Raw genomic sequence first — 27,633 nt, forward strand, 5'->3', positions numbered from 1 at the left:
CACTGTGAAAAGTGATATAATACAAAGGTAAACGAAGGAAAGAGCCTGTAACACAAAGTCGGCCTAGGTGTCAAAAGCAATGAAAACTAAGCTGTATCTTAAAGTTACAAGATTTCCCTAAACAGAGGCATGGATGCAGAGAAAAATAACTAAGCAACAGCCTCTCTGCAGTATCTCCCTAGGTGACAGCACCCACCCCATGGTCTAAACAATCTCCTTGTTGATAGTTCCTAGATTTACCCCTCCAGCCTTGACCTGCTTAAGTAATCTCAAAATTAACTTGTCCAAAATGGAACTCATTAACGTATCTCCTCAAACCCATCTCCCCAAGTCTTTTGGCTCAATCTCCAAAATAGATCTCAAGTTTTTCCACTTTTTTCCAACTCCACTGCTATTACCTGGCCCCATCATGCCGTGCCACTTCTGAGATAGGAATCTCCACACTCACCTCCCTACTTCTGTTCTTGGGCCCTCCCATCCATTTCCCACATCGGAGCCAGAGTTATCTTAGAAACATAAATCTGATCCTGTCACTCTCTGCTTAAAACCAATTAATGGCTCCACATGCACTCAGAATAAACTCCAATCTCCTTCACCATGCCCACCGCCAGCAGGATTTGGACCCTGTGTACCTCTCCAACATCAACTCACAGCACCTACCCTCCACCATGCTCAGGCATGCTAGCCTTCTGTCAGTTCCTACAATATGCCAATCTCTTTCTACTCACTAGTCCTGTGTTTACAAAGCATAAAATTATGAGGTCTGGGGTGGGCTGAAGCTATAGGTTGTATTTCAAACAAATACATGCAAAAAAATACTTAAAGTTTACATGCTCAAGTGTAACAACTGAGAAAAAAACACAAATATATATAAATACAGAGATGAACAGCTAAAAGATACAAGTGACTATATATAGACACATTTATACCAGCTTCCTTTGTCATTAATGGCAATTTTTGGCATCCATGATTTTACAATTTTTTTCCTGACTAAATAATTTTTCTTACTTTCCCAGTCATCTATGGTCTTCCTTTGTACAAAGCAGAGAAAGTCCTCCCCCGTCCTTAAGACAGAATGTCTAGAATAGGAATCAGAAGGCAAAAGGTAGGGGAGCTGGAGAGACCAATGGGACATCGATGCTTTGCATGTACGAAGTGATCAGTAACAATTCTCCTTAATCTATGTGCTACGGAGTGGTGACTACTGAAGGTGGCTTCCAAGTTGTCCTTCTGAATGGGAGTTCATATAGTACTTATCCAATTTCTTCTTCATCACTGAATACTGGGTGTGTTGGGCACCAACAATTTCTCTCTTAGCTACCCACTGCTAGACCATGAAGAGGCCCATATGAATCTGGTGGACAAGGTTACATACTACCCAAAAGTCTTGGATGAGTGGCCAAGTGCATTAAGTGGATAAACCTCTGGGTTATATATACATATATACCTTTGAGGAGGAATTGAGTATTTCCATTGACACGAGCACTTCTAGCATATGCATGCGAGAAGGGTATGTATGAGATTAGGTAGACGGGTGTAGTACCCTGCAACAACTGTTGTTAGGTGTTCTTCTTCCCTTTACCTTGCTAAACACACACACACACCCTTTTTTAAATATTTGCCCCCTCCTCCATGTGATTCAGGGAAGCACAGCCCTACCCTCAGTAGAGACAACTGTTTTGTCTAATCCAACAATTTTAGTTCTAGTCCCCTTGCCACTGCTGACACAAGAGCATAAATTACTTCTGGCCAATAAAGTTAGAAGGAAGTCCACTGGAAAAGGAAGGGGAAGGAACAGGAGAGGTGCCTGGGGAAAGATTTCTTTACCAATTAAAAAGAGACACGAGAGACATCCATTCCCTCTTCTACTGAATGCTGCCAACTCAAATTTGCCCTATCTATATGGGATCTCTGGCCCCACAGCAGCCACATTGTGGCCATGGAGTCAGTTTAACCTAGGGCTAAATTAATAGGTGGAGAAGAATACAGTTGAAAAAGAGAAAGAACTTGATGAGAGCCAAGGAATTAACTTACTGAAGTCCCCCTACCGTCAGACTTCCTGTTTTGTAATACATTTTCCTTATTGTTTAAGCTATTTTGAATTGGGTTTTTTGTTGTTGTTGTTACTTAGAGCTGAAAACACCTTAACTGACAGAAGAGAAAGAATCTGTTCAAGACTTTTTAAGTTGTCCCAAGGATATCTATTTTCCCTATCTTCCTAACTGACCAAACTCTGATTTTGTCTGGCGGGACATGTGTCCAGCCATAGGCAATGGACTTAGATTAATCTACACTGACTGTGACAACCCCATCTCCCAGTTGTCCAGTAGCCCTAGCAACTGTCTCAGTTTATCCAACAAAACATAATAAAATCTGCCAGCAGAAGGCTGGTTTCTGGGGACATTTTGCTTTCCTGAAATAACATGCAGTTGAAGTCAGTGCTGACCCTTTCCCCATTTTTCCTTCCTCCAATGCAGATAACAGCAGCCGTTTTGTAACCATTAGGGAAAAGCCAAGAAAACTACAAATGTCAACCTTGACACCACTCAACTACTGAATGAGCACCAGCAAATATCTACCATCTACATCAAAAAATAAATCTGTTTGTTTAAGTCACTGTTTGTTGGGTAATCAGTTTCTCAGAGCTAAAATCCATTTCTAAAACTTGTGACCAAGCCAAAAACAAGGACTAAATAGCAATTAGATGTTAGTATCAGGTGACGCATTCTTTGATTCAACCTGAATAACTTTATCTCAATGTAAAGGACTTAAATCTTTATCAAAACATCTAATGCTCCAAAAATTCCTGTTTACATCTAGGATACATGTTATTGTTTCTATTTTACAACTAGGAAACCAATAATATGGAGAAATTTACTTTCCCGTGACACAACTGAAGCTAAAGTTGAAGCTAAAGTCATTTCCACTAACACCACTTCTAATCCTTAGTAATCTCTAAGAAATAACATTTTCTTCTACATTGGTTTTAGTTTTAAGACTAAATATTTTTATTTTATTTAAAGCAACTCTCAAACTAATCTTTTTGAAAGGAAATGTAACACATTTGGCTATTCATCACAGAAATGTAATTCTTACCGATATTTTTTGCTTACACCTAATAACTAATGACCAGTTTATTTCATCTAATAAAAGTTTATTACAGAATAATTTGAATCAGGGTGGGGAAAGAATTTTGAATTACACTGCCTCTGTGTGATCTATATAGATTTTTTTTAAAAATTTAACATCAAATACTAATTATCTGGGAGTGAGGTAGCAAATATGCTATTAATTTAACTCATCTTCAAAACAGCTTTGGCTGGCGCTGATCAACAAGACATATAACAAGAGTTGTTAAAATAAAGGTGTTTTATTAAATAATTTGGTATCTCACCAAAAAAAGGTGGCTTTTGGAAGAGGGCTCTCTGTATTCTGAGCAAGAAAATACTAATGGTATCAATTACACCTAAGACAAAATATGAAGCTACAGATTTTATTTTTATCTTTAAAATGAAAACATCAGGGGTGCCTGGGATGGCTCAATAGGTTAGGTGTCTGACACTTGGTTTCCGCTCAGGTCATGATCTCAGGGTCATGCGGCTGAGCCCCACATTGGGCTCCATGTTCAGCAGGGAGTCTGCTTGGGATTCTCTCTCTCTCTCAAATAAATACATTAAAAAAAAAAATGAAACTGTCAAAAAATTTGTGCTGTTAACTGTATTTCTTGCTAGTAGATATTAATCTTTATCACTCCGAAGAAAACTTTATGAAAGAACAATCTGTGATGACATAAACTTAAGAGACTGAAGATACCCAATAACTTTAATCTAAAATCCTTTTGCAAAACAGTACTCTCTCTTCAGTTTGAAATAATGTCCTAATTAAACCATTTGGGAAAAATCCCATGTGCAAATATAGCCTGTCTGATCCTCAGAGTCATCACAGTAATTTCCTGTTTGGGAATTCCAAGCTATGAACACAAAATTACAATGCTGTTCATAAATAAAACTTTTGAGTATTCTATGAAGAAATTTTAGTATTTAGCATATACAAATGCAACTTACCTTTCTGAAGTTTTTTAATGATGACAAAATGATTTTTTAAATTATTTACATTTATTCTGTATTGTATTTTAAAGGAGAAAGGAATTTTAAAACTATGTCTTGAGTACCTATTACCCTGTATCCTAGTCTTACTAGGACAGATACTTTATTTTATACTTTAATCCTCACAAGATTTAATGTTGCATATCATAATGCCTATGTTATGGATAAGAGAACAGATTCAGAGAGGCTGAAATTTTACAAATATCTGAAAATGTTTCTATCACAATCAAGTTCAAAATTATCTGGCATGTATTTGTTCTTTGCCTTTTTACTTAAAAGTTATGCTGGCGGGGCGCCTGGGTGGCTCAGTCGTTAAGCGTCTGCCTTCAACTCGGGTCATGATCCCAGGGTCCTGGGATCGAGCCCCACATCGGGCTCCCTGCTCCGTGGGAAGCCTGCTTCTCCCTCTCCCACTCCCCCTGCTTGTGTTCCCTCTCTGGCTGTCTTTCTCTCTGTCAAATAAATAAAACCTTTAAAAAAAAAAAAAAAAAAGTTATGCTGGCATACTGAGCCTAACTGTTCAAAAAGGCACATAAGTAGAAGAAGCAGTTTCAAGAATGGGTATTTTAAATATAGAAATAAAATATTGAAAAAGATTACTTAAATGAACACTGATTTACCTTGAACACAAGAAATGATGACCAGATAGGCTCCCAATAATTTGATGTAAATATAAAGCTGAGTCATTGTTCAATTTTAATGTTTCCTGTACACTGTCACCTCTAATAACTGGTCTTGTTATGTCACTAATTTAAATGACTTTTATTCAAAGAGATTTTCTTGCAAAAGGTCTCAATCACTTGACAATGACTCCAACTTCCACTGCTTTCTCTTGACTCCTGAAAGATAAAAATATAAAAAAGGTAATGAATATAATTGAATTCTGGGAAGTTTTCAAAACTAAGAGAGAAAAACAAATGCTCAAACATTCCTTTAAATAATGAAATACCTTTCGGGGTGGGGGGAGAGGGAGAGAGAATGGGGGAGGGGGAGAGGGAGAGAGAATGTTAAGCAGGCTCCATGCCCAGCATGGAGCCCAATGTGGGGCTCAATCTCACAACCCTGGGATCATGACCTGAGCTGAAATCAAGAGTTGGAAGCTTAACCAAGTGAGCCACCCAGAAATGAAATACATTTTTAAAGATTAAAGCTATGTTTATTTATAATAACAAAAGGGCACTGTAATTCAAAAGCTTAAATAATTCAATAAATAGACTGCCACCTCTCCTGATCTCAGATTAAGCATATGTAAAACAAGTACACTAAATAATCCCAATAGTCTTTTCTGGCTACTCTAATTATTTTATTAGTAACAATTTCTAAATATACGAAGAATAAAGCAGGAAAAACTGAATTTAAAATATGAAGTTATTCAACAATAATCTTTCAAATCCTAATAGATGTGATAAAAACACCTCAAATCTTTGCAATAAATAATTTATTCCATAGAAGAGAAAGCCTAGCTAATCACACATATTTAAATAAGCAGTGTGCTTCATCATTAAAGCAACAGAAATATATCTTAAAATTATTTTCCTAAAATATTGTAAATCTGGCTTCATTAGTATAAAATTGAGCTTTTAAAATATGGATGATGTGAAATCTAACCTCCCCAGTTAAGATTTTGCAATTATAAAATAGTTGAAATGGGTAACAAAAAAACCCTCACTATTTCGTATATAGATGAATATAATTCTGTTTTTTCTCCCATCCTATTGGTTTAGACAATTCGATTTTATTGATTTCAGCCTAAACTATTCCTGAATGAAAAAGATTTTATTTATTCATGACATAATTACCCCCAGCATGATTTCTACCATAAACCACCTGAGCTTTCTATTTTATCAACCTAAGAATTTTTCACTTTACTTAGCTCTTCAAAGGCACTTACAGTATTGAGGAAATAAGGTTTATAGAGTGTCATTTATATTGTGCATTTTAACATCTGACTTCTAAAACCTCTACAATTTCTCACTTCTCTACTATATAATTAAATTGCTTCCCACCTACATAATGCTGAGACAGTAAGACGTAAAATCTAAAATAATCACAGAACAACATCCATAATGTGACTTAATAGCATTTCTTGGGAAAACTCCCTTCTTGAAATTACACAATTGCGATTCTAGGGATACTTGTTCCAGGTTTCAAATTCAAAAGCAGTCTGCAGTGTAATTTCAACCCTGTTCTCCCGTCATATTTCTATTTGCCTACTAAGTATCTCTACTGGGATTACACACCACTCATCTAAATCCAATGCATTCTCTCTCCTTCTTAACCCTCTAGGCCTGCCTCCTTCTCCTGCATTTGCTATCACAGAGGGAGGTAGTGCCATGTCTTCAGTCACCCGTGACAAAAAGCCTGGCATTATTTCGGCCTCTCCTACTAGCTCCGCCAGCTCCATACCGCCACCCACTCACCAACAGCACTTTCGGAGTGCCTATGACACATCAGTGCAGGGTGGTAGGATACAGATATGAGTATGGCAGTCCCCGCTGCAAGGAGCTCATGGTCTTGGGCGAAACTGATCGCTAGGACTGGTTCCATCTTCCAGAGTCATTGTTTCCTCATCAATTGATTTAAAGCTAATATGTGGTCTAGTCTCATTAGAGGGACAACCAAAGCATCCTGCAGAGCAGCTGAGGAGACTCTAAGCACCTGCCACAGTCACAGTCCGTGTCACTGGAAGGGGATTATGTGTGATTTCTTCCCATAAACATCTGTGACTGCTATGCTGGGCACAAGTTCAAATCCCGATCTGCCTGAAATAAGTAACCTACCCTCTCTGGATGAGTTTCCTCATCTGTAAAACTGAAATTATATTATTAATTCATAATTATTTTAAGATCTAAATGAGGTAATAGCTAATACATATTCACCTCTAATTATGTGCCAGCACCATTATAAATGTTTTGAATATATTAATATTAATTTATCAAATCATCACAACTACCCTGTGAGGTAGGTGCGATTATTATTTTAATTTTACAGATGAGGAAACTGAGGCAAGCACAGTTTAAGGAATTTACTGGTAAGTGGCAGGGCTCTAATTCTAATCAAGGAGATCTGATTCAAGAGTCCATGTGTTAACTGCTACCCTAGACTGCCCTGCTGGATATTTTATGTATGTTACACAATGTAAATTATATATTATAAAGTAGGAGAGCCTGGTATAGAATGGGTGCTCAATAAAGTTTCCTCCTCTCATACATGTTTATAACATGGCACAGGAAGTAACAGGTGTGATCTACAATAACTTGTATAGAGAACAGCTATCAGCCAACAGAAGGCTAAAGGTAAAATGGCTTCAATTGCCTCATTTGTAACCCAACAATGGAAAGCCTTAATCTTTAAAAGAAAAATGTTAGGTTTTAGCTGACTACCAGCTCAATATGCATCAGTGCTTATGACAACTGCTGAGACATGAAGGCAATCTTATCAAGCAGGGATGGAGACCTACTGCTGTAATCAAAGAGGGTCACCTTACTTTATTCCACCTGGTCAGGCCTCTTGAACACTTTAGAGAGGAATGACAGGAATGCAAAGGATAGGGAAATGACTACACTTGAGCTTACAACTCAAAGATCGGGGCCTTTGCTCACAGCATATCAAAGGAACAAAGTGTGAATGCACCTCTGTCAAGGACATGATGGACATGACAGACATGACGGAAAGGAGACTAGACCAATTAAGTGATTCATCGGATTCCTTCTAATGCTGAAGTCCTGCAGGAACAGTGTTCTTGCCACTGACTATTAATTTATTCCCTAAATATTTATTAAGTACCTATTATATACATGATTCTGTACTAGACACTGAGAATAGACTGATGAGGGCAAAACGGACCCAGTCTTCACGGAGTTCCTAGTCATTAAACAAGACAATTAAGATAGTGAGGCACTAAACAAGACAGTACAAATCATACGTAATCATAACTTGTGCTAAGTGTGAGGAAAGAAAAGTGCCAGGTCCAAGAGAGGCATGGGGTAGTGACCTAATCTCATCTGGAGAGACTAAGGGAAGCCATGCTAAAAAGCAACATTTAAGATGAGATCTGAAGAATTAGAGTTAGCCAGGTAAAGAAAAGGGGGTGAGTTCTAGGCATAAGGAACAGCCTGTACAAGAATCTTGAGGCAGAAAAGAGCAATGGAAGAATGATATTTCTGAAATGGTGAGAATAAGGGGTAGTTGATGGGATGTGAGTTTGAAGAAACAGGAAAAACAAGGACCAGATCAGGCAAGAGCGTATGAAAGATCTGGGATTTAAATCTAAGTGGGATGGGAAGGCAATTATCTGGTTTCTATATAATGGACTGGAGGGGACAAAAACAGAAGTAAAGAAACCAGTTGAGCAGGACAGTATAGTAGGTTTAGGAGAGGGACAATGGTGGTTAAGATTTGGGTGGTGGTGGTACAGTGGATGGGTTCAAGGTATATTTCATAAACAGACTCAACAAGGCTTAGTACTGGATTAGATTGTGGGGTAAGGGAGAATGAGAGTCAAAGAAAGATCTCTACATTTCTGGCATGAGCAATTACTGGAATGAGGACAAGCAGATTTTGAAAGGAGTGAAGAGATCAAGGGTTCAATTTTAGACATTTGAGATTACCCAAAGGGAATGTCTAATGGGCACGAAGCTTAAAGGACACATTTGGTACTGAAGATACAAATTTACTACGTCAACAGCATAGAGTATTTGAAGCTATGGCTTTGTATGAGATGGCCTTCTAAGAATGAAAAGAGAAGAGGGCCCCAGAACACCAACATCCATTTAAAAACTGGATTAATAAAAGCATTAACACCATATATATTTATTTGGCATTCACTGATAAATTAAGTTTACGGTCTAGGACCTATCGTGTGCAATATCAATGTAGTGTATATTACCACAGCTAGAATATAAACTAGTATTCACAAGTGATACTTTTCCACAGGTTAAAAAAAACAACAATCTACCATTGTTGATCTAAAATATGTCCACAAGTGCTCTGACAGTACCTTCAATAGATGGATCCTACTTCTCTGTCTAGAATTCCCACTGGTCTTAATGAGTCACTTCTAACAAATGAGATGGAGACAACAGAGTGTGACTTCAGAGACTAGATTATAAAAGGCATTTCCAATTCCACCTTGCTCTTTCTTGAAACACCCACTTTGCGGGAAGCTAGCTGCCATATCATAAGGACACTCAAGCAGCGTTCCAGAGAGGGCCACGTGGGGAGAAGCCGAGGCTTCCTGACAGCAGCATGTGCGTGAGCCATCTTGCACATGGATGCCGCAGCCCCAGGGAAGCTTTCAGGTGACCGCAGCTTAACTGGCACAATTCAGGAGACCCTAAACTAGACCCAGCCAGCTAAGCCCCTGGTGGATTCCAGACCCTCAGAAAATGTAGGGGATCATAAATGCTTGTTTTAAGCTGCTAGGTTTTGGGGTAATTTGTTGGGCAGCAACAGAAAATACACACTGCTATATAATATACTCATGAGAAATTTGCTAAAATAATAAAAAGCCTAATCACTGTAAGTTATTGCACAGCCAACCAAAAAACAAGAGTCTGGAAAGCATAGTCAAACCAGAGCATAACAACAGAAGTATAAGATAGTCACAATGCCCAAAGAACTAACTGATATATATAAGTAACATCTTTCTTTCAAAGGAGTAACCAAAAGTATGCTCTTTCTTTTAAAATTACCTCAAGTAAGGTTCATTTTTGTGGGGAGAAAACCATCCCTAGTTCTACTCTCTATACTGTTAAACACGTGCCCTTTTTAACTATGAGTTCCAGAAAGATGACATCAATTTTATGTTCTAGGTAGAGGCACTTTTCATATAGTATCCTGGCAAATTTAAGAGAGTGAATTCTGATGTAAGTCTACGGGTTTCAAATATCAGCTCCAGTATTTATTTGCGATGTAATTTGGGAGAAGTTATTCAAGCTGTCTAGATCTCAGTCTCCTTAGCCACAAAATGGGAATGATACTACTAACCCAAATGAGCATCGTGCACCTCGGTATTAACCATTCGGTAAGTAACAGCCGTCTGTTGTTACAGTTGTGATTACTGTTATTAATAATATAAATACTGATGACTTTCCCTTTATTTGTCCCATCATATTAACTGTTTCTGTGATCATGACATAGCAAAACAGTAACCATATTTTACAACCATTCCTGAAACAGAGTATTTTATAATTCTAACATCTGAAAATAAAATATTTTTTAAATTCTTGGAATAACTCATTGGAATTTTTATATTAAATTTAAAATACCTAACCTTGCAAAGCTAAGGATATAAGGAAACAGAGACCTTTGAAATGCTACATGATCGAAATTTCAAAATGATGCTGGTGTTTAAAAGTTATTTTTAAATATTTAGTTCAAATAGGCATCTAAATAAATTTATTTTCCATTGCTATATACATAGATCGGTGCTGTTTCTTCTTCAGGAAAATAAAACTAAGGCAAATTATTCAATAAAATATAAATAATTTCTTTTTAAATAAAAAATTACAAAGCTTGGTTAACAGAAATACGGCTAAACCAATAGTTCAATCAGAATTAAAAAAAAACAGGAAAAGGCTGAAGTCAGCTGAAAAAACAGACTAAAGTCATTCTTTCCTCTTCCCGTTAAGCCCCCCACCCTTAATTTTTACTTTCTAGTAGTGAGGTTTGGGAATTTTCAACAAGCTGGCCAGCTGCCAATTCCATAAAGTGGTGAGGAGCAACTCCCCCTTCCAGCGGTCCCTCCCCCTTGGCAGCTCCAGGCGCCTGGTCTGACAAGCTTTCTGAGAAGGACTAGACTTACTGCAGACTTTCTGGCTCCACAGCCATTGTTTGCATGGCTGCTTTGCTCCTTATCCAGAGCTTGGATTAGCATAAGAATATTGTCTTTTCTCTTAACCAGCAACCCATCTATTTCTTCCCCATTTCCAACCTCTACTCCCATCAATCCCTGAGCTAATATATATACACAGACAACTGTAGTAACACCGCTCATGGCTATTTTTATATCAGTGTGAAAAACAATCTCACCCAAATCTAAACATAAACCCTTAAGAAAATAACATGCTTAAATAAATAGTTATATAAGTGTATCTGTGGTAATACACAGGAATCTCACCAAAAAGTCTGCCTTGGAGGCTGTGCTGTGAGAATTTGTGATGGGTGAGACATTCATAATGAGGTCTTTTGGAAAGTCTGAAAAAGGAGCAAAGAGAACCAACCAAGTTCCACTTTTCAGAGACATTTCTAACTGCCATGTCTTCAACACCTTGAGGTCACTAATTTCATCGTCACCGCTGAAGTTACTTCCTAACTAGACTTAACCTTTTCCCAACACTCAATTATTTATTCAAAGCAAATTTAACGCATTTAACCTTTGTATTTCTGCTAAATCGTCCCCTCTTTATTCAAAACCTTTCACTTTCCTTCTGAGCCAAAAGACTATTCTCCCTAACACAAGTATGAATTCTTCCAGGAACAAAAAGGCAAGACAAACTAGTACAGCATTATACATTGCAGATGCATTTATACGTCCTATATCCCACACCAGGGGTCTCAATATTAGATGCACAATAAATGCTTCCTGGTTTATGAAGTATTTTTAAAAACAGGAGATAATCTATTTTTAACTATTCAACTTTGTACTACAAATCCCCAACCTAGTTACTCCAAAGTTTTTTTTGTTCATTTATTTCTATTAAAGGAAAAAGCTCACAAATAATTAGAACTAGATTATGCTACACATCAATCTTTGGCACATCTACGCTCAGAAGAGATTCTTACTGGCAGCTGTGCATTGAGGGGGTCTGGGTGTTGTTCTGTCTCTCCCCTGGAATAAGCACAAATGACCAAAAAACAAGCCAAGTGGTTGCAGAAATGCCTGGGAGGCGCAGCGTTTGGTCATCCCTGTTTAGGTGTATTAGGGGTAACGGTGAACAATACAGTCTGTGTTTTCTGCACAGTATTTTTACTCAGATAAAATCAGTATAAAATGGTAGTGAAGAGTTCAGAGTCTAGCATACGCTAGGTCTTCTGTGCAGATTAAATGAGAGAAACTCATAAATATTATTTAGTGGTAACTTCATGTTAGCATATCACCATCTTTATAATTTGCAAATTAGTTTTATGTGCATTATACCATCTGTACGACCCTTACGGTAAGAAAGATTATTCCTACTCTGACAGAGAAAAGACAGGCTCAGAGAGCTAAAGCGACTTGCTGAATTTCATATAGCTAGCAACCTGAGGAACAACTAAACCCAGGTCTTTGAACCCTAAAGGGCCATGTTTTATCAGTCGGTACGTGAGTAAGTCCATCAAAAAGGAAACAGGAAGTTATTTTTTATTGAGCCATGTAAGATTTTATTTCATCTTCACAACTCTGCGAGGAAAAAGTGAAGCTCAGCAGAGTTTCAAAACTTGCCCAAGATCACACAACCGGTAAGAGGCAAGTCTGTTGTGACAAAGCCCAAATTTCACTCACTAATGCAAAGTCAGAAGCCAGTAGGTAATGAGAAAAAACCCCGAAAGTGGTAGGCTCCTCATTACACACCACTGCTGCTCAGAAAGGGAAAAAACTCTCAAGGCTCTACTGTGTGGCACTGAGCTGGGATACTGCTAACATGTCTTTTACCAGCTAGCTCCCTCACAGGCTCTGCCAGCAGGGGACTGAGAGAAAGCTGGAGGAGGGAGAAGGGACTTGCTTCTTCCTCACCTTGCTGTTCCCTGTCAGCCACCTGAGCCGCACCCTCCGCACAGGCAGCAGCAGTAAGTTCCTAGTTTCCAACTGGCTGCCACATTTCCAGAACCAGCCTCATGGCCCACATTCAGACCCAGGGGTGCCGGCACCTCAAGGTCTGAGAGCCAGCTCCTCAGGACCTATGCTCTGAGCTCCTCAGGGGCCAGCAGCAGCTGGGCTCTGAGCTGCCGCCACAGGGGCACACATTTCTCCAAGCATCTAGGTTCTGAAATCTCAGTCTCTTCGGGGTGGTAGCTGCTTCCCACAATGACCATTTCTACTTAATCCCAGTGCTCCACGGGCTTTTTCAACTCTCTAATACCTGTGTAGTCAATTCCCTATACCAAATTCTTCCTGTGAAAACAGCCACTGTGGTTCCTGACTGGGCCCTGATTGATACAAATACTTCCAGAAAACAGACCTCAGAGAGTAACAGACAGACTATACACACACACCACACACATATTTTTATATATATTCACTTCACCAAAGAGAAGCCAACAACATAGCTAACATTTCCTAAGTGCTTATAAACTGCATTTTAATACATATATTCAAAGAGTTCTAAGATATTCTGACCTTAGGAATAAATTCTTCTAGACTCAGCAAATTTCACTTCTTCTCCCACAAATAAAACCTATCCAAGTTAGAAGTTTGCTCGGGATTGGCTGGGCTTTCTATTCTAACCTATGTGACCCAAAGTCAAAATGCTTGAAAGAATACCAAAATTTGGTTATCAAAACAGATTTCTCATTTCCTTAAGCAACACTACATGTAATCAAAGACTTTCGCTGTGGCCAAAAAACTAATTCAAATGTTAAATCAATCTTTAAGTGGAATATATTCAACTTCCAGAACTAAGGAGAAAAAAAAAAAGAACAAAGCAAAACTTTAAAAATAACAACAAAAAACCCCTACCCATATTTCACTCAGGAAACTAAATCACAATATATCTGTATTTATGCCCTCAATATGAAAAAACAACCTTTCAAAAACAGTCATGAGCTTTTTCAAGTGTGTCCCTCCCTAAGAAGATCTGGAAATATGCGGGTGGCTTTTTGGTTGGTGACAAATGACCAAAATAGAAAATGCAATGCAATTGTGCAGGGACAATCCCTCAAAACAAAGAACTGTCTCAACCAAATATCAATAGTGCTCTCCTTGTTGAGAAATCCGGATTCTTGACTAAATGATCTACCATTTTTCATTATCTAAAGGCTCCTGTGTGGTTCTAGATGTTCAGGAAGCAATAGTATTAGGCCTCTAGGAAGAGAAATTATCTTGATCAAACTAATGTCTGGATGCAATTTTACTTTTACTTTACTTTTTTTTCTTCTCACTTGACCACTTTAAAAAAGAATCCCAGGGCGCCTGGGTGGCTCAGTCGTTAAGCGTCTGCCTTTAGCTCAGGTAATGATCCCAGGGTCCTGGGATCAAGCCCCACATCGGGCTCCCTGCTCAGCAGGGAGTCTGCTTCTCCCTCTCCCTCTCCCCCTGCTTGTGTTCCCTCTCTCGCTGTGTCTCTCTCTGTCAAATAAATAAATAAAAATCTTTAAAAAAAATAAAAATAAAATAAAAATAAAAAAGAATCCCATTCTTGCTGTATTAACCACAGTGCCTGCACAAGGCAAAAACAACTAAAAACCATTTCTCTCCACTTTTGTCTCTATTTACAATCTTTTAAAAAAATTCAGAGCACACAGGTTTCCCTGAAGCTCCAGGAGTAGAGAGAGGCTCTGTCCCAGACTAAGCCACTCAGCATATTCCATCCTCCATGCCAGAATGAAAAGTTCAGGGGAAAGCCAGTCTAATATAGTCTCAGGACCGTGGCTAGGCCTGCGGAGACACCGTCCCTCTTCAGACTGAATAGGCCTAAGAAAACAGCTGCCCAAGAAGCTTTTGGCAGTTACGTTGGCACCAGAAGGGGAACCAGAAGGCAGAGCCAGGAGACTAAAAGAAGCCAGGTCCTTACAGCCATCAGTGAGTAGCAACCTTGCCTGAAGCCTGAATAACAGGCACTTTTCAGTTTACAGTCCCTTTTAATTTAGTTAAATTCCCTTTATTTTTTAGGTCAGAGAGAGTCAGTTTTTCCTTTAGAACCAAAAACATTCTAGTTGATAGGAAGGTTTAAGGGAAAGGCACACTTGAGTATTCTGGGCTAGATTAGCATAAAATGAGTAATTCTGAATAAACTAAACAACAACATAGACTGGTATGAGAAAAGAGTTCCTTTAAGATAGCTCAAGTAGCATACCAATTTACTTAATGAGACCAGCAGCTACATAATTTATTACTCCTGGTCCTTCCCCTCTTACCCCCTAAATCTGCTAGCCCCCTCAGTCTTTCTCACCTCAGCTAATGGCCTCTCTACTTTTCAAGTATCTCAGGCCTAAAATCTTGGGAATCATTTTTTTTTTTTTTTAAGATTTTATTTATTTATTTGACAGAGAGAGACACAGCAAGAGAGGGAACACAAGCAGGGGGAGCGGGAGAGGGAGAAGCAGGCTTCCCGCGGAGCAGGGAGCCCAATGCGGGGCTTGATCCCAGGACCCTGGGATCATGACCTGAGCCCAAGGCAGACGCTTAACGACTGAGCCACCCAGGCGCCCCTCTTGGGAGTCATTCTTGACCATTCCTTCCTTCCTTCTCATATTCCATATCCTATCTCTCAGCAAATCCTGCTGGTTCTACCTTCAAAATATACCCAGAACCTATGTGCTTCTCACCACCTCCACTTCTCTCTCTCTGGTCCAAGACACCAACACTGTTTGCCTGGATTACTGAACAGCCTCCTAACCGTCTCCCCACGCCCACCCTTGTCCACCTACAATATACTCTCAACACAGCAGCCAAATGAGCGCTAGGAAGCACATTAGGTCACGTCAGCCCTCTGTTCACTCCCAGTAAGAGCTGAAGTCTATGATGGCCCACAGGACTCGAGCTCCTCCACTCCAGCCACACTGGCCTCCTTGTCCCTGACACATGCCAGACCTGGCCCTGCTGCAGGACTTTGCATTCGTGGGTCCCTCTGCCTAGAACATTCCTCCCCTAGACATCTGTATGATTTGCTACCTTACCTCTTCCAAGGGCTTACTCAAATATCCCTTTCTTATTTATAGTGTTCTTGCTCACCCTATTTAAAATTGTAATCCCATCTTCACCCCTGGCACTCCTATCCTCCTTCCCTGATATCTATTTTTTTCTCTTTAGCACTTGTCATCCTATAATTTGATATACAATTTACTATTTATTTTGTTTACTGCTTGCTACCTGCTCCAGAATGTATGCTCTATAAGGGCAGGGGTGTTAGTCTACTTTTTTACCCTGTATTTCTAGCACCAAGAAGAGCGGTTGGCACATAGTTGGTACTAAATAAATATTTGCTGAGGCAATGACTTGAATATAGCAGAAGGAATTAAAACATCATGCCAATTTCTTTTACTTTTATATACAAATGAGACCTTCCCAAACAGGCTGTACTGTGGATAAACTATTCCATTTCCTTATCTCAACACAACTGAAATGATACAAAAACCACACCACTTCCTCCTGCTCACTTCGAGCCCTGACTTGTGTCAAGACCCTGTGAGGAAAATTTTCCACTGTTCTCACTGCATATACTCGAGTTTGAGATATAAATTAAAAGGTCTTAAGAAAGTCTTGTATAAGTAAACATAACTTCTCAAGATCTAAAATACTGCTTAAGGCAAACAATGGCTTGGGTTATACTTTGACAGTACCACATAGTTAAAGCAAGTTAAATAACTGTGGAAATAATCACAGACAAAAAGAAAATACAGCCCTTTGGTACAAACAATGGTCTGACAAAGGGAACTTCAAAGGACTACCTAAAATCAACTGCAATATTTCAGTAAGTAGACACAAGTAAAGGTTCAAAGGTAATATTTGTATGTAAACTGTAAGTCACCAAAGGCCCTGAATAAGACCAGAGGGTGTTAGAATCAGATCGTTAGTAATTCTTCCCTGTATTTAACCACAAACTATAGGAAACTAAACCTTGCAAACCTGTAGGTCTATGAAAGAACACCCTCGAGATTACAAATTCCAGCTTATTAAATGGGAAGCACCTGGAAACCCAGGGAGCACTTCTGGCCTGTGGATGAAACATCTACTTTTTATTTTGTTACTCTGTGTCAGAATATTGTTGTCAGTTAAAATGCGCTGGTTTAGAGTGCTTTGCTAAAGAAGTTCTATGGCATGGGATGGGCTTTTTTTTCTCCTTTTAGTATCTTTCAGCTGAGGTACCTAGTTTAAATATTTATCAACTTACATTTTTATTTTAAAGAAAGGTAAAAAATAAAATAAAATAGAAATTAAAAAACAAAATTTAAAAGGGGCGCATGGGTGGTTCAGTAGGTTAGGCGCCTGACTCTTCAGCTCAGGTCATGATCTCAGGGTTGTGAGTTCGAACCCTGCATCAAAAAAAAATTTTTTTTTAAATAAGGAAAGGGGGGTGCCTGGGTGGCTCAGTCGTTAAGCGTCTGCCTTCGGCTCAGGTCATGATCCCGGGGTCCTGGGATCGAGCCCCACATCGGGCTCCCTGCTCAGCAGGGAGCCTGCTTCTCCCTCTCCCACTCCCCCTGCCTGTGTTCCCTCTCTCGCTGTCTCTCTCTCTGTCAAATAAATAAATAAAATCTTAAAAAAAAATAAAAATAAAATAAATAAAATAAGGAAAGGACTGTACATAGCATCTTCGGCTTAGGGGACCTAAGAGTTAGTTCTAATTCTGCCTTTACCGGCTCGCTGATCCAGGCCAATTCACTTCCCTCTCTGGGCCTTAGTTTGCTCATCTGTAAAAGAAATAATGCCATGAGGTCTTCCACTCGCTGTGAGTCTGCGAACTGTGCTCACTGAATACAGTGCTTCAAAGATTTCATCTAAGAATTACCTAGGTGTTATTGTACACCTGAAACTAAGATAACACTGTATGTTAACTATACTGGAATTAAAATAAAGTGGGTTTACCACCGCTGCTTTAAAAAAATTACTTAGGTGCTGAGTAAAGCAAGGCAAACACCATAAAATCTGAAGTAACCACTATTCTGAATGTGGTATTTAACATCCATGTCTTCATAGGCTTTTGCTGTATGTAGTATGTATCCCAAACAATATATAGAATTGTTTTGCCTATTTTTGAATTTTTTATACCTGTATAAAAGCTGTACTGTTCTATATGTATATTTTTATATTTGCTTATTTTTCAATCAACATTGTGAGTGATTTCCATGGTAGATACATGTAGTTCTTTTTCATTCATTTTCATTGTTATATAGAGCATTCCATCCTATGAATATCTTACAGCTGTATTTATCCATTCTCCTACTGGTCGACATTGTAGGTTGTTCCATATTTTGGTATAAGCAATGCTTACAATAAGCATAAGCATAATAAGCAAAGCAATACATAAACTTGAATGGCTGCTTCTGTTGTTGCTTGAGCAAATAAATCTGCAAGGCAGAATCCGAGAAGAAGGAATCTGGGTCTAATGGTAGTCTTGGTAGACATTTTGGTAATTTCACTGGGACTGTACCATTTTGCACCTCCAAATACACAACACTGATATAAGGACAATTTTTAAATACTCCTGAAGGACACAGTATACACTTAAACACAGGGAAAGACATATTGCATTATGTATAGAAAGCCTCAATATCATGTATGTCAATTCTTCCTATGTTAATTATAAATTTACTGATACTCTTTATCACATTAAAGTTCCCTTCTAAGTTTGCTAAGAGTTTTCATCATAAACGGGGTTCAATTTTATTGTGTTTTTTCTCCATCTATTGATATGATCAGTGTTTTCCTCCTTCAATGTGTTAATGGATAAATTAATTAGTAATAATCCATATTAAGAGCTTTCTTAAACAGTAAACCATCTGTGGTAGTTTTTTAAAGATGTCCACAAATTCTTTCATATTCCTTTTTTCAAGAGGTGGAGCCTAATTACTTGGAGTGTATGCTAGATTGAGTAACTCCCTTTTAACTAACAGTAGAAAGTGAAAGTGACAAAGTATGTATTCTGAGAGTAGTTTTAAAAGGCAATGTAGCTTTCTCTGCTTTTTCTTGGGTCATTCACTCTGGGCTGAGGAACTGAGGCCTCCTGCCAATAGCCATTTGAGTGTACCATCTTGGAAATGGATCCCCCCACCCCCAGTCAAGCTTTCAGATGAATGCAGCCCCTGCTGACATCCTAACTACAACCTCATGAGACACCCTGAGCCAAAATCACCCAATAAACTGCCCTTAACTTCCTGTGTTTTTATAGTTTCAAGTCCCTAAGTTTTGGGATAAATTGTTATGCAGTAATAATTAACACACTATCCTTGTATTCCTGGGATAAATTCAATTTTTTCATTATTGAATTATAAATTGTCTGGTCTTTGTCCCTGGTTCCTAGAAGGGAACCCCTAAAGTAAATCCTTGGAATTTCCTGGGTAATAGGAGTATCTTTGTTATGCACGAGCCTCATAGATCATACCTGAGTTTATGACTCAGGATGGAGGGTGGTCACCAGAAAGGCCAACCATGTGATCAGAGGGTTGGGGAGGGGTCAAGGCTAAAGACTGAGTTCAATCATGTGGCCAATTATTCAGTCATGCCTACACAATGAAACGCCAATAAAAACACTATACACCACAGCTCAGATAAGTTTCCTGGTTGGTAAATATATCAATGTGCCAGGAAGATGACATACCCTGATTCCCAGGGGAAAGGAGGCTCCACATCTGGAACTCTCCCAGATCTCACCCTATGTGTCTCTTCAGACTGGTCCCAATCTGTATCCCTTAGAATAAAATGATCATTGCACATGTACCACTTTCTTGAATCCTGTGAATCATTTTAGTAAATCATCAAATAAAATCTGAGGGGAGCATGGAATCCTCCTGGATTTGCAGCCAGTTAGTGGGAAGTCCAAGTAGCCTGGAGACCCCCAAACTTGTTACTGGGATCTCAAGTAAGGGCAGTCTTGTTGGGGACTGTGGCCTTATACCTGTGGAGTCTGACATTAACTTTGGGTAGGTATTATCAGAATTGTACTGCAGTACTGTAGATACAATTATGTTTGAATATACTCCTGCATTTGTTTTGCTAATATTTTGTTAGGTTTTGCATCTATGTTCGTAAGGAAGACTCGCCTATTATATTATCCATGTCTGGTTTTGGTATCAAAGTTATACTAACCACATAGAATAAGCTGAGGAACTTTCCCTATTTTGCTGTTCTCTGGTACAAGATGTATAAATTTGGACATATCTACCACTAGAATAGTTTGACAGAACTCAGTTTTAAAATCATCTGGGCCATGGGGTGCGTGGCTGGCTCAGACGGTGAAACATGTGACTCTTGATCTTGGGGTTGTGAGTCTGAACCCCACACTGAGTGCAGAGATTACTTAAACTCTTTAAAAAAATAATAAAATCATCTGGGCGAAGGGCTTATCTGTGAGCACATGGGAGGGAGATGATCTTTCAGCATAAATTAAATTTCTCTGATAATTATAAAAATATCCAGATTTTCTATTTAGTCCATTTATTTTTTTTTTAAAAGAAAACTGTCATTTTATTTAAATTATAAAATTTATTGATATAAAGTTACTCAAGGTATTCTCTTATTTTTAAGAAAAAAATCTCTTTTATATTTGAAGTTGCACTCCCCCCTTTACATCCCCAATACTATTTGTGCTTTCAGGGTTTTTCTTGATCGTTCAAATGGTTTATTTTATCAGCCTTTTCAAGAACCAATTTTTGGTTTTTGTAATCCCCTCCTATGTATCTTTAAAAATATTTTTTCCATTAATTTCAAACCCCAATTCTATCATGGATTAGCTAGAAGCTTGTTTAAGTTTCTCTCTGTGCCTCAGTCCTTTCATCTATAAAATGGGAATAATAACAGTACTCACCCCACAAGGTTGTAAAGATTAAATAAGATAATCCTTGTAAAGCATATGGAACAATGCAAGGCTAGATATTAAGTGTGGACTTTTTTTTTTTAAGGTTTATTTATTTATTTGAGTGAAAGAGTGCATGCACATGCACAATGGGAGTGGAAGAGGGAGAAACTCCAAACAGACTCCCCACTGAGCACAGAGCCCAACACGGGCTTGATCCCACAACCTTGGGATCACAACCCAAGCTGAAACCAAGAGTCGGACACTCAACTGACTACATAACCCAGGTACCGCACAAGTGCTGGCTTTTACCTTCATCATCTATTTATTTCTCTTGAATTTATTCTGTTGTTCTTTTCCTAATTTGTTAGATGCTTAGCTTATTAATATTTTTATTTTTTAATATGAGTATTTAAGGCTTCAGTGTGTCAGACAAGTATTAATATCCAAATTTTCTTTATTGTTCAGTTCTAGGTATTTTCTGATTTGTATTGTCATTTTACTTTTGACCTGGAGGATTTATAGAAGTATATTTTTAAATTTCCAACCATGGGTTTGTATATACTGTTTGTTATTCATTTTTAACTTAAGTGCATTTGTTGACAGAAAATATGGTTGATATGATTATTTGAAATGTATCAGAACTATTTATATTTTGAAATGTGTTAGAATTTACTGTACAGCCTAGTAAATGGTCACATTTAATAAATGCTAACAAATGAGCTTGTCATGCTCTCTGCTTAAAAATCTATGAATATTCTCATTGTAATAGGGTGGAATTAGCAAGACATAAGAAGGATTGTTAGAATCTGGCCCCTGCAGGGTTTTCTAACACCATCCTCCCACTCTTCCATATCCTTACAATGCTCCAACTATACTGAAATCACCGTAGCACTCTATCTTCATAGGCATTCCCTTCAGACTTCCATTCTTTTGCACAGCCTCTGGGCTTTACCAGGTTAACTCTGATTCATTCTTCAAGACTTGATCTATGAGTAATCTTGGCAGGCAATCCCTGATCCTTACTCATCAGGCTGAGTGAGGTGTCCCATCTCTGTACTTCTGGTGCACCCAGAACAGGTACCATAGCTGTTTCACAGCTCTTAGCTAACATTCATTTAAAAACTATTTATTAATCATGTGGTATGTGCTCTACACTGATTACACAACGGTAAATGAGGCAGACTTAACTCCTCCTATTAGAGATGTACGTAGTCAGGCGATGTTTGGACTTATCTTGCAGCTTTTGTAATCTACATTTTCTGGCACATTACTAAGCAAAGCAATACATGTTCAATAAATGAATAAAAGGAATAAAAGATACATTAATATCTTAACGGAAACATAACTGAGGAGTTAAAACCACTACAAAACCACATAATATACTCTAATATTCTTTATAAGTATACTGGCATCTGAAAATGCATCTCCAAACCTTACAGTTATAGTCAGTAACTACCAATCCAACAATCTCTATTCAAGTACTAGCTCATGAACTTCACTCCTATTATCACCTCTGGTGATTTCTAGATATCAGAGAAAAGAAATGTAGATCCAAGTCCTGAAATAGGGAACCTTAAAATACTCAAAAGTCCTCTTCCTAAAATATTTCTGGCTTATTTCATGTTTTGAATTATCTTAGCTCTAAGCTCATTAGCTTTTTCTTATCATACTTTTTTAATAGTATGAAATAATAATACAGTCTACATACTTTATATATATTAACTCAGTTAATCCTCTTACTAACTTTATGAGGCAAGTATTCTCATCATGAGTAATTTTATGAGAATAAATCTGAAAATAAAGCAGTGTATGATTTTGTTTAGAAAGGTATTAAATACCAAAATTAATTCAAGAGGAAGAAGAATACCTAAATACACCAAGAAGGTGACTATAAAGTAGAGGTCACCAAACTGGAAATGGGATGGAGGAGAGGGTAGTAAGGAGGGCAGTGGATGGCAGTCAGGAGGAACACAGGCTTTGGTGTATACTGTTCAAGATTTTATATAAGAAGAGCTCATTAGGGGCATCTGGGTGGCTCAGTCATTAAGTGTCTGCCTTCGGCTCAGGTCATGATCCCAGGGTCCTGGGATCGAGCCCCACATCGGGCTCCCTGCTCCACAGGAAGCCTGCTTCTCCCTCCTCCATTCCCCCTGCTTGTGTTCCCTCTCTCGCTGTCTCTCTCTGTCAAATAAATAAATAAGATCTTTAAAAAAAAAAAAAAAAAGAATAATGGTATCTCAGGGGCACCTGGGTGGCTCAGGCATTAAGCGTCCAACTCTTGATCTCAGATCACGTCTTGATCTCAGGGTCGTGAGTTTAAACTGGACATAGAGCTTACATACATACATAGATAGATACATAGATACATAAATAAATAAGAATAATACTATCTTAGTTATGAGAAGGCAGTCTTCACTGAAGACAATGGGAATAAATTTTCTCTGGCTGCCTTGCGGGGGTGGGTAGCATAATAACCCAAGAGCCTGAGGGCAAGGTCCACAGGATGTCTATAGAATGAGTTCTAGATTTCTCTACAGAAGAGAGTAGGTGTGGGGCGCCTGGGTGGCTTAGTCAGTTGAGCGTCTGACACTTGGTTTCGGCTCAGGTCACGATCTCAGGGTCAGAGATCGAGCCCTGGGTCAGCTTCCCGCTGACGGGGGAGTCGGCTGGAGATTCTCTCTCTCCCTCTGCCCCTCTTCCACCCCGAGCTCTCTCTCTTAAATAAATCAATCTTTAAAAAAAAAAAAAAAAGAGGAGAGTAGGTGTAAGACTAAATTTTCAATGGTGTGCTGGGAGATACCAATAGAAAGGGTAGAACTCAACAGTAAGGGTAGAACTCATCTTTTCTTCAAGCCTGGAGTTCTAACTGCTTTTCTGCAGTGCAGGGTTTTAAAAGGCTGTTAGTCTAACAGATCTACTACACTGCTCAAGAATCTAGCAGTTGCCAGTGCATGGAGGCACTGAGGAGACTCCTCCCAGAGCTCCAAGGAATCAGTAACAATTTGCTGGTTCCACTGTTATCAGTCCACAGGACAGAAACAACTCCAACTTCCACGCTGACTGGTTTGCCACTGAACAATGAATGCCTACAGCCAGAACTAAATGAGTGCTTAGGCAACCCAAGGCCCCCAGAAGTGGGTGCAAAAAAAATGCAATTTGCTTAAAGGGAACTCAGCAAGCAGAGGAAAAGCTAAGCTCAAAATAAGAACAGGTGGCTTCTACTTCAGTAGAACAGAAGAGAATGGGCAACAGTGCACACGCAAGACACCCAGAGGCATCAGTCTTATCAGTAAAGGGGAAGCAACTCATGGATGTCAAAGTATAGGAGCTGCCAAACCGGATACCGATGCAAGATTTCACCCCCAAAGACAATGTCAGTGCATTTCAAAGAGGATACCACCATTATGACAACAGTATGCCAATGTGAAGAAAGGGAGCATCTCTGGGTTTCGATGGTGCTGGCAGATGATGTGCTTTTCAATTACTGCTTTTCTCCTAAGGAACTCAAACACGAACAGCTTAAAAAAAATCTTAAAAGAAAAAAAAAGGGGGCACCTGAGTGGCTCAGTAGGTTAAGCATCTGCCTTCCACTCAGGTCATGGTCCTGGAATTGAGCCCCACATCGGGCTCCCTGCAGGCGGGGAGCCTGCTTTTCCTTCTCCTCCCCACTTGTGCTCTCTCTCTCTCAAATAAATAAATAAAAATTAAAAAACAGGGGCGCCTGGGCGGCTCAGTCGTTAAGGGTCTGCCTTCAGCTCAGGTCATGATCCCAGGGTCCTGGGATCGAGCCCCGCATCAGGCTCCCTGCTCAGCGGGAAGCCTGCTTCTCCCTCTCCCATTCCCCTTGCTTGTGTGCTCTCTCTGTGTCTCTCTCTTTCAAATAAATAAATAAAATCTTTAAAAAATAAAAATAAATAAAAATTAAGAAAATATGAACAGCTACACAGCCACTGAAGAGCCACTGAAGAGGGCCCAGCAAGGAGGGTACACTCTGCATTCCTTATCATGACCTTTGCCCTACACCCCCCCTTGAGGAACTCAATCTTTGCTGAATCCTTTTATATCCTAATTGAGAATTAATGCTCAATGAAAGATGACTGTACATTTAGAAAATTTTTTTAAAAATTCTGGGGGTGACTCAGAAGGCTAAATAGGACCTAGAAAAGAAGAGGCTCTCAGCAGATTAAGCTCCAGTGCAAAGCTGCCCTGATGTTCAATCAACTCAAAGGTACTAAAGAGAATCTGTGGTGGACAGAGATGCCATGTAGATTCTCTGGCAAGTTCCAATAGAAGAGATGGAGGATACACCTCTATAACACTGTATGAAAAGTGTAGCTCCTGGCATAACATTGGGCCCCAGTAAAGAACCCAACCATGGAACATCAAGGATTTAGTGACCAGAGCTACCCATCATGATCCATCAAGTCCCACGGTCAGGTGCAGCAGCAACTTACTTAATGATGGAAACAGTATTTTTGTAATAGGACCTAGGCAGTTCTAGAGGGCACTAGTAATTACAAGTGGTAGCCCAGAACCTCATGTCACTAACTCCTATCACATGGATGTCTTTACTTCTGCTCACAGCAACAACTTTATGGTAGGTTCCTAGTGACCAATGACAAAAAGAAAAACCTGGGGCCTGGCTGCGAGAGACAAGTCAAAACTGGACTGCTCCTGCTCTGCAGCCCTCCTTGAATGACTCTGAAAGACAATGAAGAGGAAGAGATTCTCTTGGCAGGCATGGTAAAGGGAGAAGTAACCAGAGAAGAAAAAACATGGACTCCTTGGGAGTGGCGAATGGTATGGCTGACAGGTTAGGGAGATGGAAGGAACAACACTGGAAAATAAGACACAAGGCATCTGGAGAAGAGGCATATTGATGGTTCTACAAGAGTCTACAATTTGATGGTTCTACAAGAGTCAGCGCAAAGTGCCAATCTTACGGTAATGCCCACCCCAAAGCACTAATAGAGGAGGTGCATTTAACTACTTTCCCAGCTACAGAAGAAATCACTCATCAGTTGACTACAGCCAGCTTTTGCTGTCGGCCACCTCAATGCTTGACCAATAGGGCCAAGAATAGAGGAGTCTTAGTGAAAGGAGCCCAACAGCATGGGCTCCTCCTTATGAACGTGACCTAATTACTGCCACTGCCACTCCAGATGTGGGTTTCTCTTCCTTGCCCACAGTATACCTTACTGCCAGCACCCCTATCCCAGGGTTTACAGATTAGCTCATGAAGAATATCAATTATGGCCTCAGAACCAGCTACAGTTGTGGGGATTCCAGCTTGTTCCACTAACCCTCCTGTTCTGGAGATTTCTTTTAGCAGTTATACCCAGCCCCCAATTTGAAGCAGACAGAGTGGGCTTAATGGAACATGAGGCAATGTGAGTAATAAAAGGGGCAGCAAACACTTGTGGTGCTCTGCAACACCATCCCCTCAGCCTGCCTGCCGCCTCATTACAGCTACAGTGGACAGTTCTCTGCACTGTCCGACAGCATCTGACATCAAGTGTAAGCCAAGGCACTGCTGTTTTGCTCCTCAGGGTTTTTTGAGACGTTTTCTAGTGTCAAGCAAAACAGTGGAAAAAGGGGCAGACTATATGTAGCAAAACCTAACTAAGTCAATTAAATACATACATATACATGCACACACCAGTAACACTATAGGGAACACTCATTCAAGGACATAAAGCAAACAAATCAGAGTGGTTTCCTATGGCAGGAGGAGATGAAAAAGAGATGAGATCAAGAAGAAAGGAGATAAAATAAATCAGTTGTGGGACTTTATAAAGAACAAAACAATTTTACTGCCATAAACGGAAGACATGATTAACTCAGATTTCTGAATCACAGTCTGAACAAATTGTCACAATATTAAATGGGAAAGTCGATATTACTTGTTATGAATCAGAGGTTCTCAAAATAAATATACAACTATGAAAATACTTTTAAAAATTCAACTGTGTATGCTCTGAAATCATTCTGAATACTACCAGCAGTATCCATTTCAAACTCTGGGAAACACTGCTGTCACTATTCTGGGATAAAAATGATAGAGGGGCGGGCGCCTAGGTGGCTCCGTCGTTAAGCATCTGCCTTCGGCTCAGGTCATGATCCTGGGGCCCTGGGATCGAGCCCCGCATCAGGTTCCCTGCTCCGTGGGAAGCCTGCTTCTCCCTCTCCCACTCCCCCTGCTTGTGTTCCTGCTCTCGCTGTCTCTCTGTCAAATAAATAAAATCTTAAAAAAAAAAAAAAAGTCATAGCAATTATTAATTTTAACAGGCAACAAAATTTACCCCACAAAAGTAGAAATAACTGATGTGATCCATTTCATTGTTTACATTCCAAAGAGCAGTGTTTCCCCACAAGGATCATGATAAATGAAGATAACAATAATATGGGTGGAACTATAGTGTATTATGCTAAGGGAAATAAGCCAGTCAGAGAAACAAATACCCTATGATTTCACTCACATGTGGAAACGTAAAAATGTAAAACATGTAAACATGTCAGAATTATACCTAAAGAAATATTTTAAGCACTCTTTTTATTCAATAGTACATAGTATTTAAAACTATAGCAAAAGAGGTAAATATGAACAGAATAGTATTTCTTTTTTTCTTTTTTTGAAGATATTTATTTGAGAGAAAGAGCGAGAGGGAGAGAAAGCAAACACAAGCAGGGAGGAAGGGCAGAGGGAGAGGGAGAAGCAGGTTCCCTGCTGAGCAAGGAGCCTGACGCTGGGCTCGATCCCAGGACCCCGGGATCATGACCTGAGCCAAAGGCAGCCACTTAACCAACTGAGCCACCCAGGCGCCCCAAAACAATATTTCTTTCTTTAACAACTGCTCTTTTAAAAAAGGCAA

General features: G+C 39.3%; 1 protein-coding gene and 1 pseudogene across 8 annotated transcripts in view; one reads left to right on the plus strand and one right to left on the minus strand.

Moving 5' to 3' along the window:
- Positions 1-27,633, minus strand: part of BMPR1A (bone morphogenetic protein receptor type 1A) — a 137,096-nt gene that overhangs the window by 30,947 nt on the left and 78,516 nt on the right. For all 8 annotated transcript variants that reach the window (XM_081823960.1, XM_081823963.1, XM_081823958.1 and 5 more), the window contains one exon: positions 4,727-4,945. In XM_081823960.1, coding sequence (XP_081680086.1) covers positions 4,727-4,793 — 67 coding nt within the window. In that variant the 5' untranslated portion in view covers positions 4,794-4,945. The remainder of the gene's footprint in view (positions 1-4,726; positions 4,946-27,633) is intronic.
- On the plus strand, positions 24,003-26,270 carry LOC102727027 (ATP synthase F(0) complex subunit f, mitochondrial pseudogene; annotated as a pseudogene).

The sequence above is a fragment of the Leptonychotes weddellii genome, chromosome 6 (assembly GCF_054177405.1).
Source record: "Leptonychotes weddellii isolate Sample4059 chromosome 6, ASM5417740v2, whole genome shotgun sequence".
In the NCBI taxonomy this organism is placed as follows: Eukaryota; Metazoa; Chordata; class Mammalia; order Carnivora; family Phocidae; genus Leptonychotes; species Leptonychotes weddellii.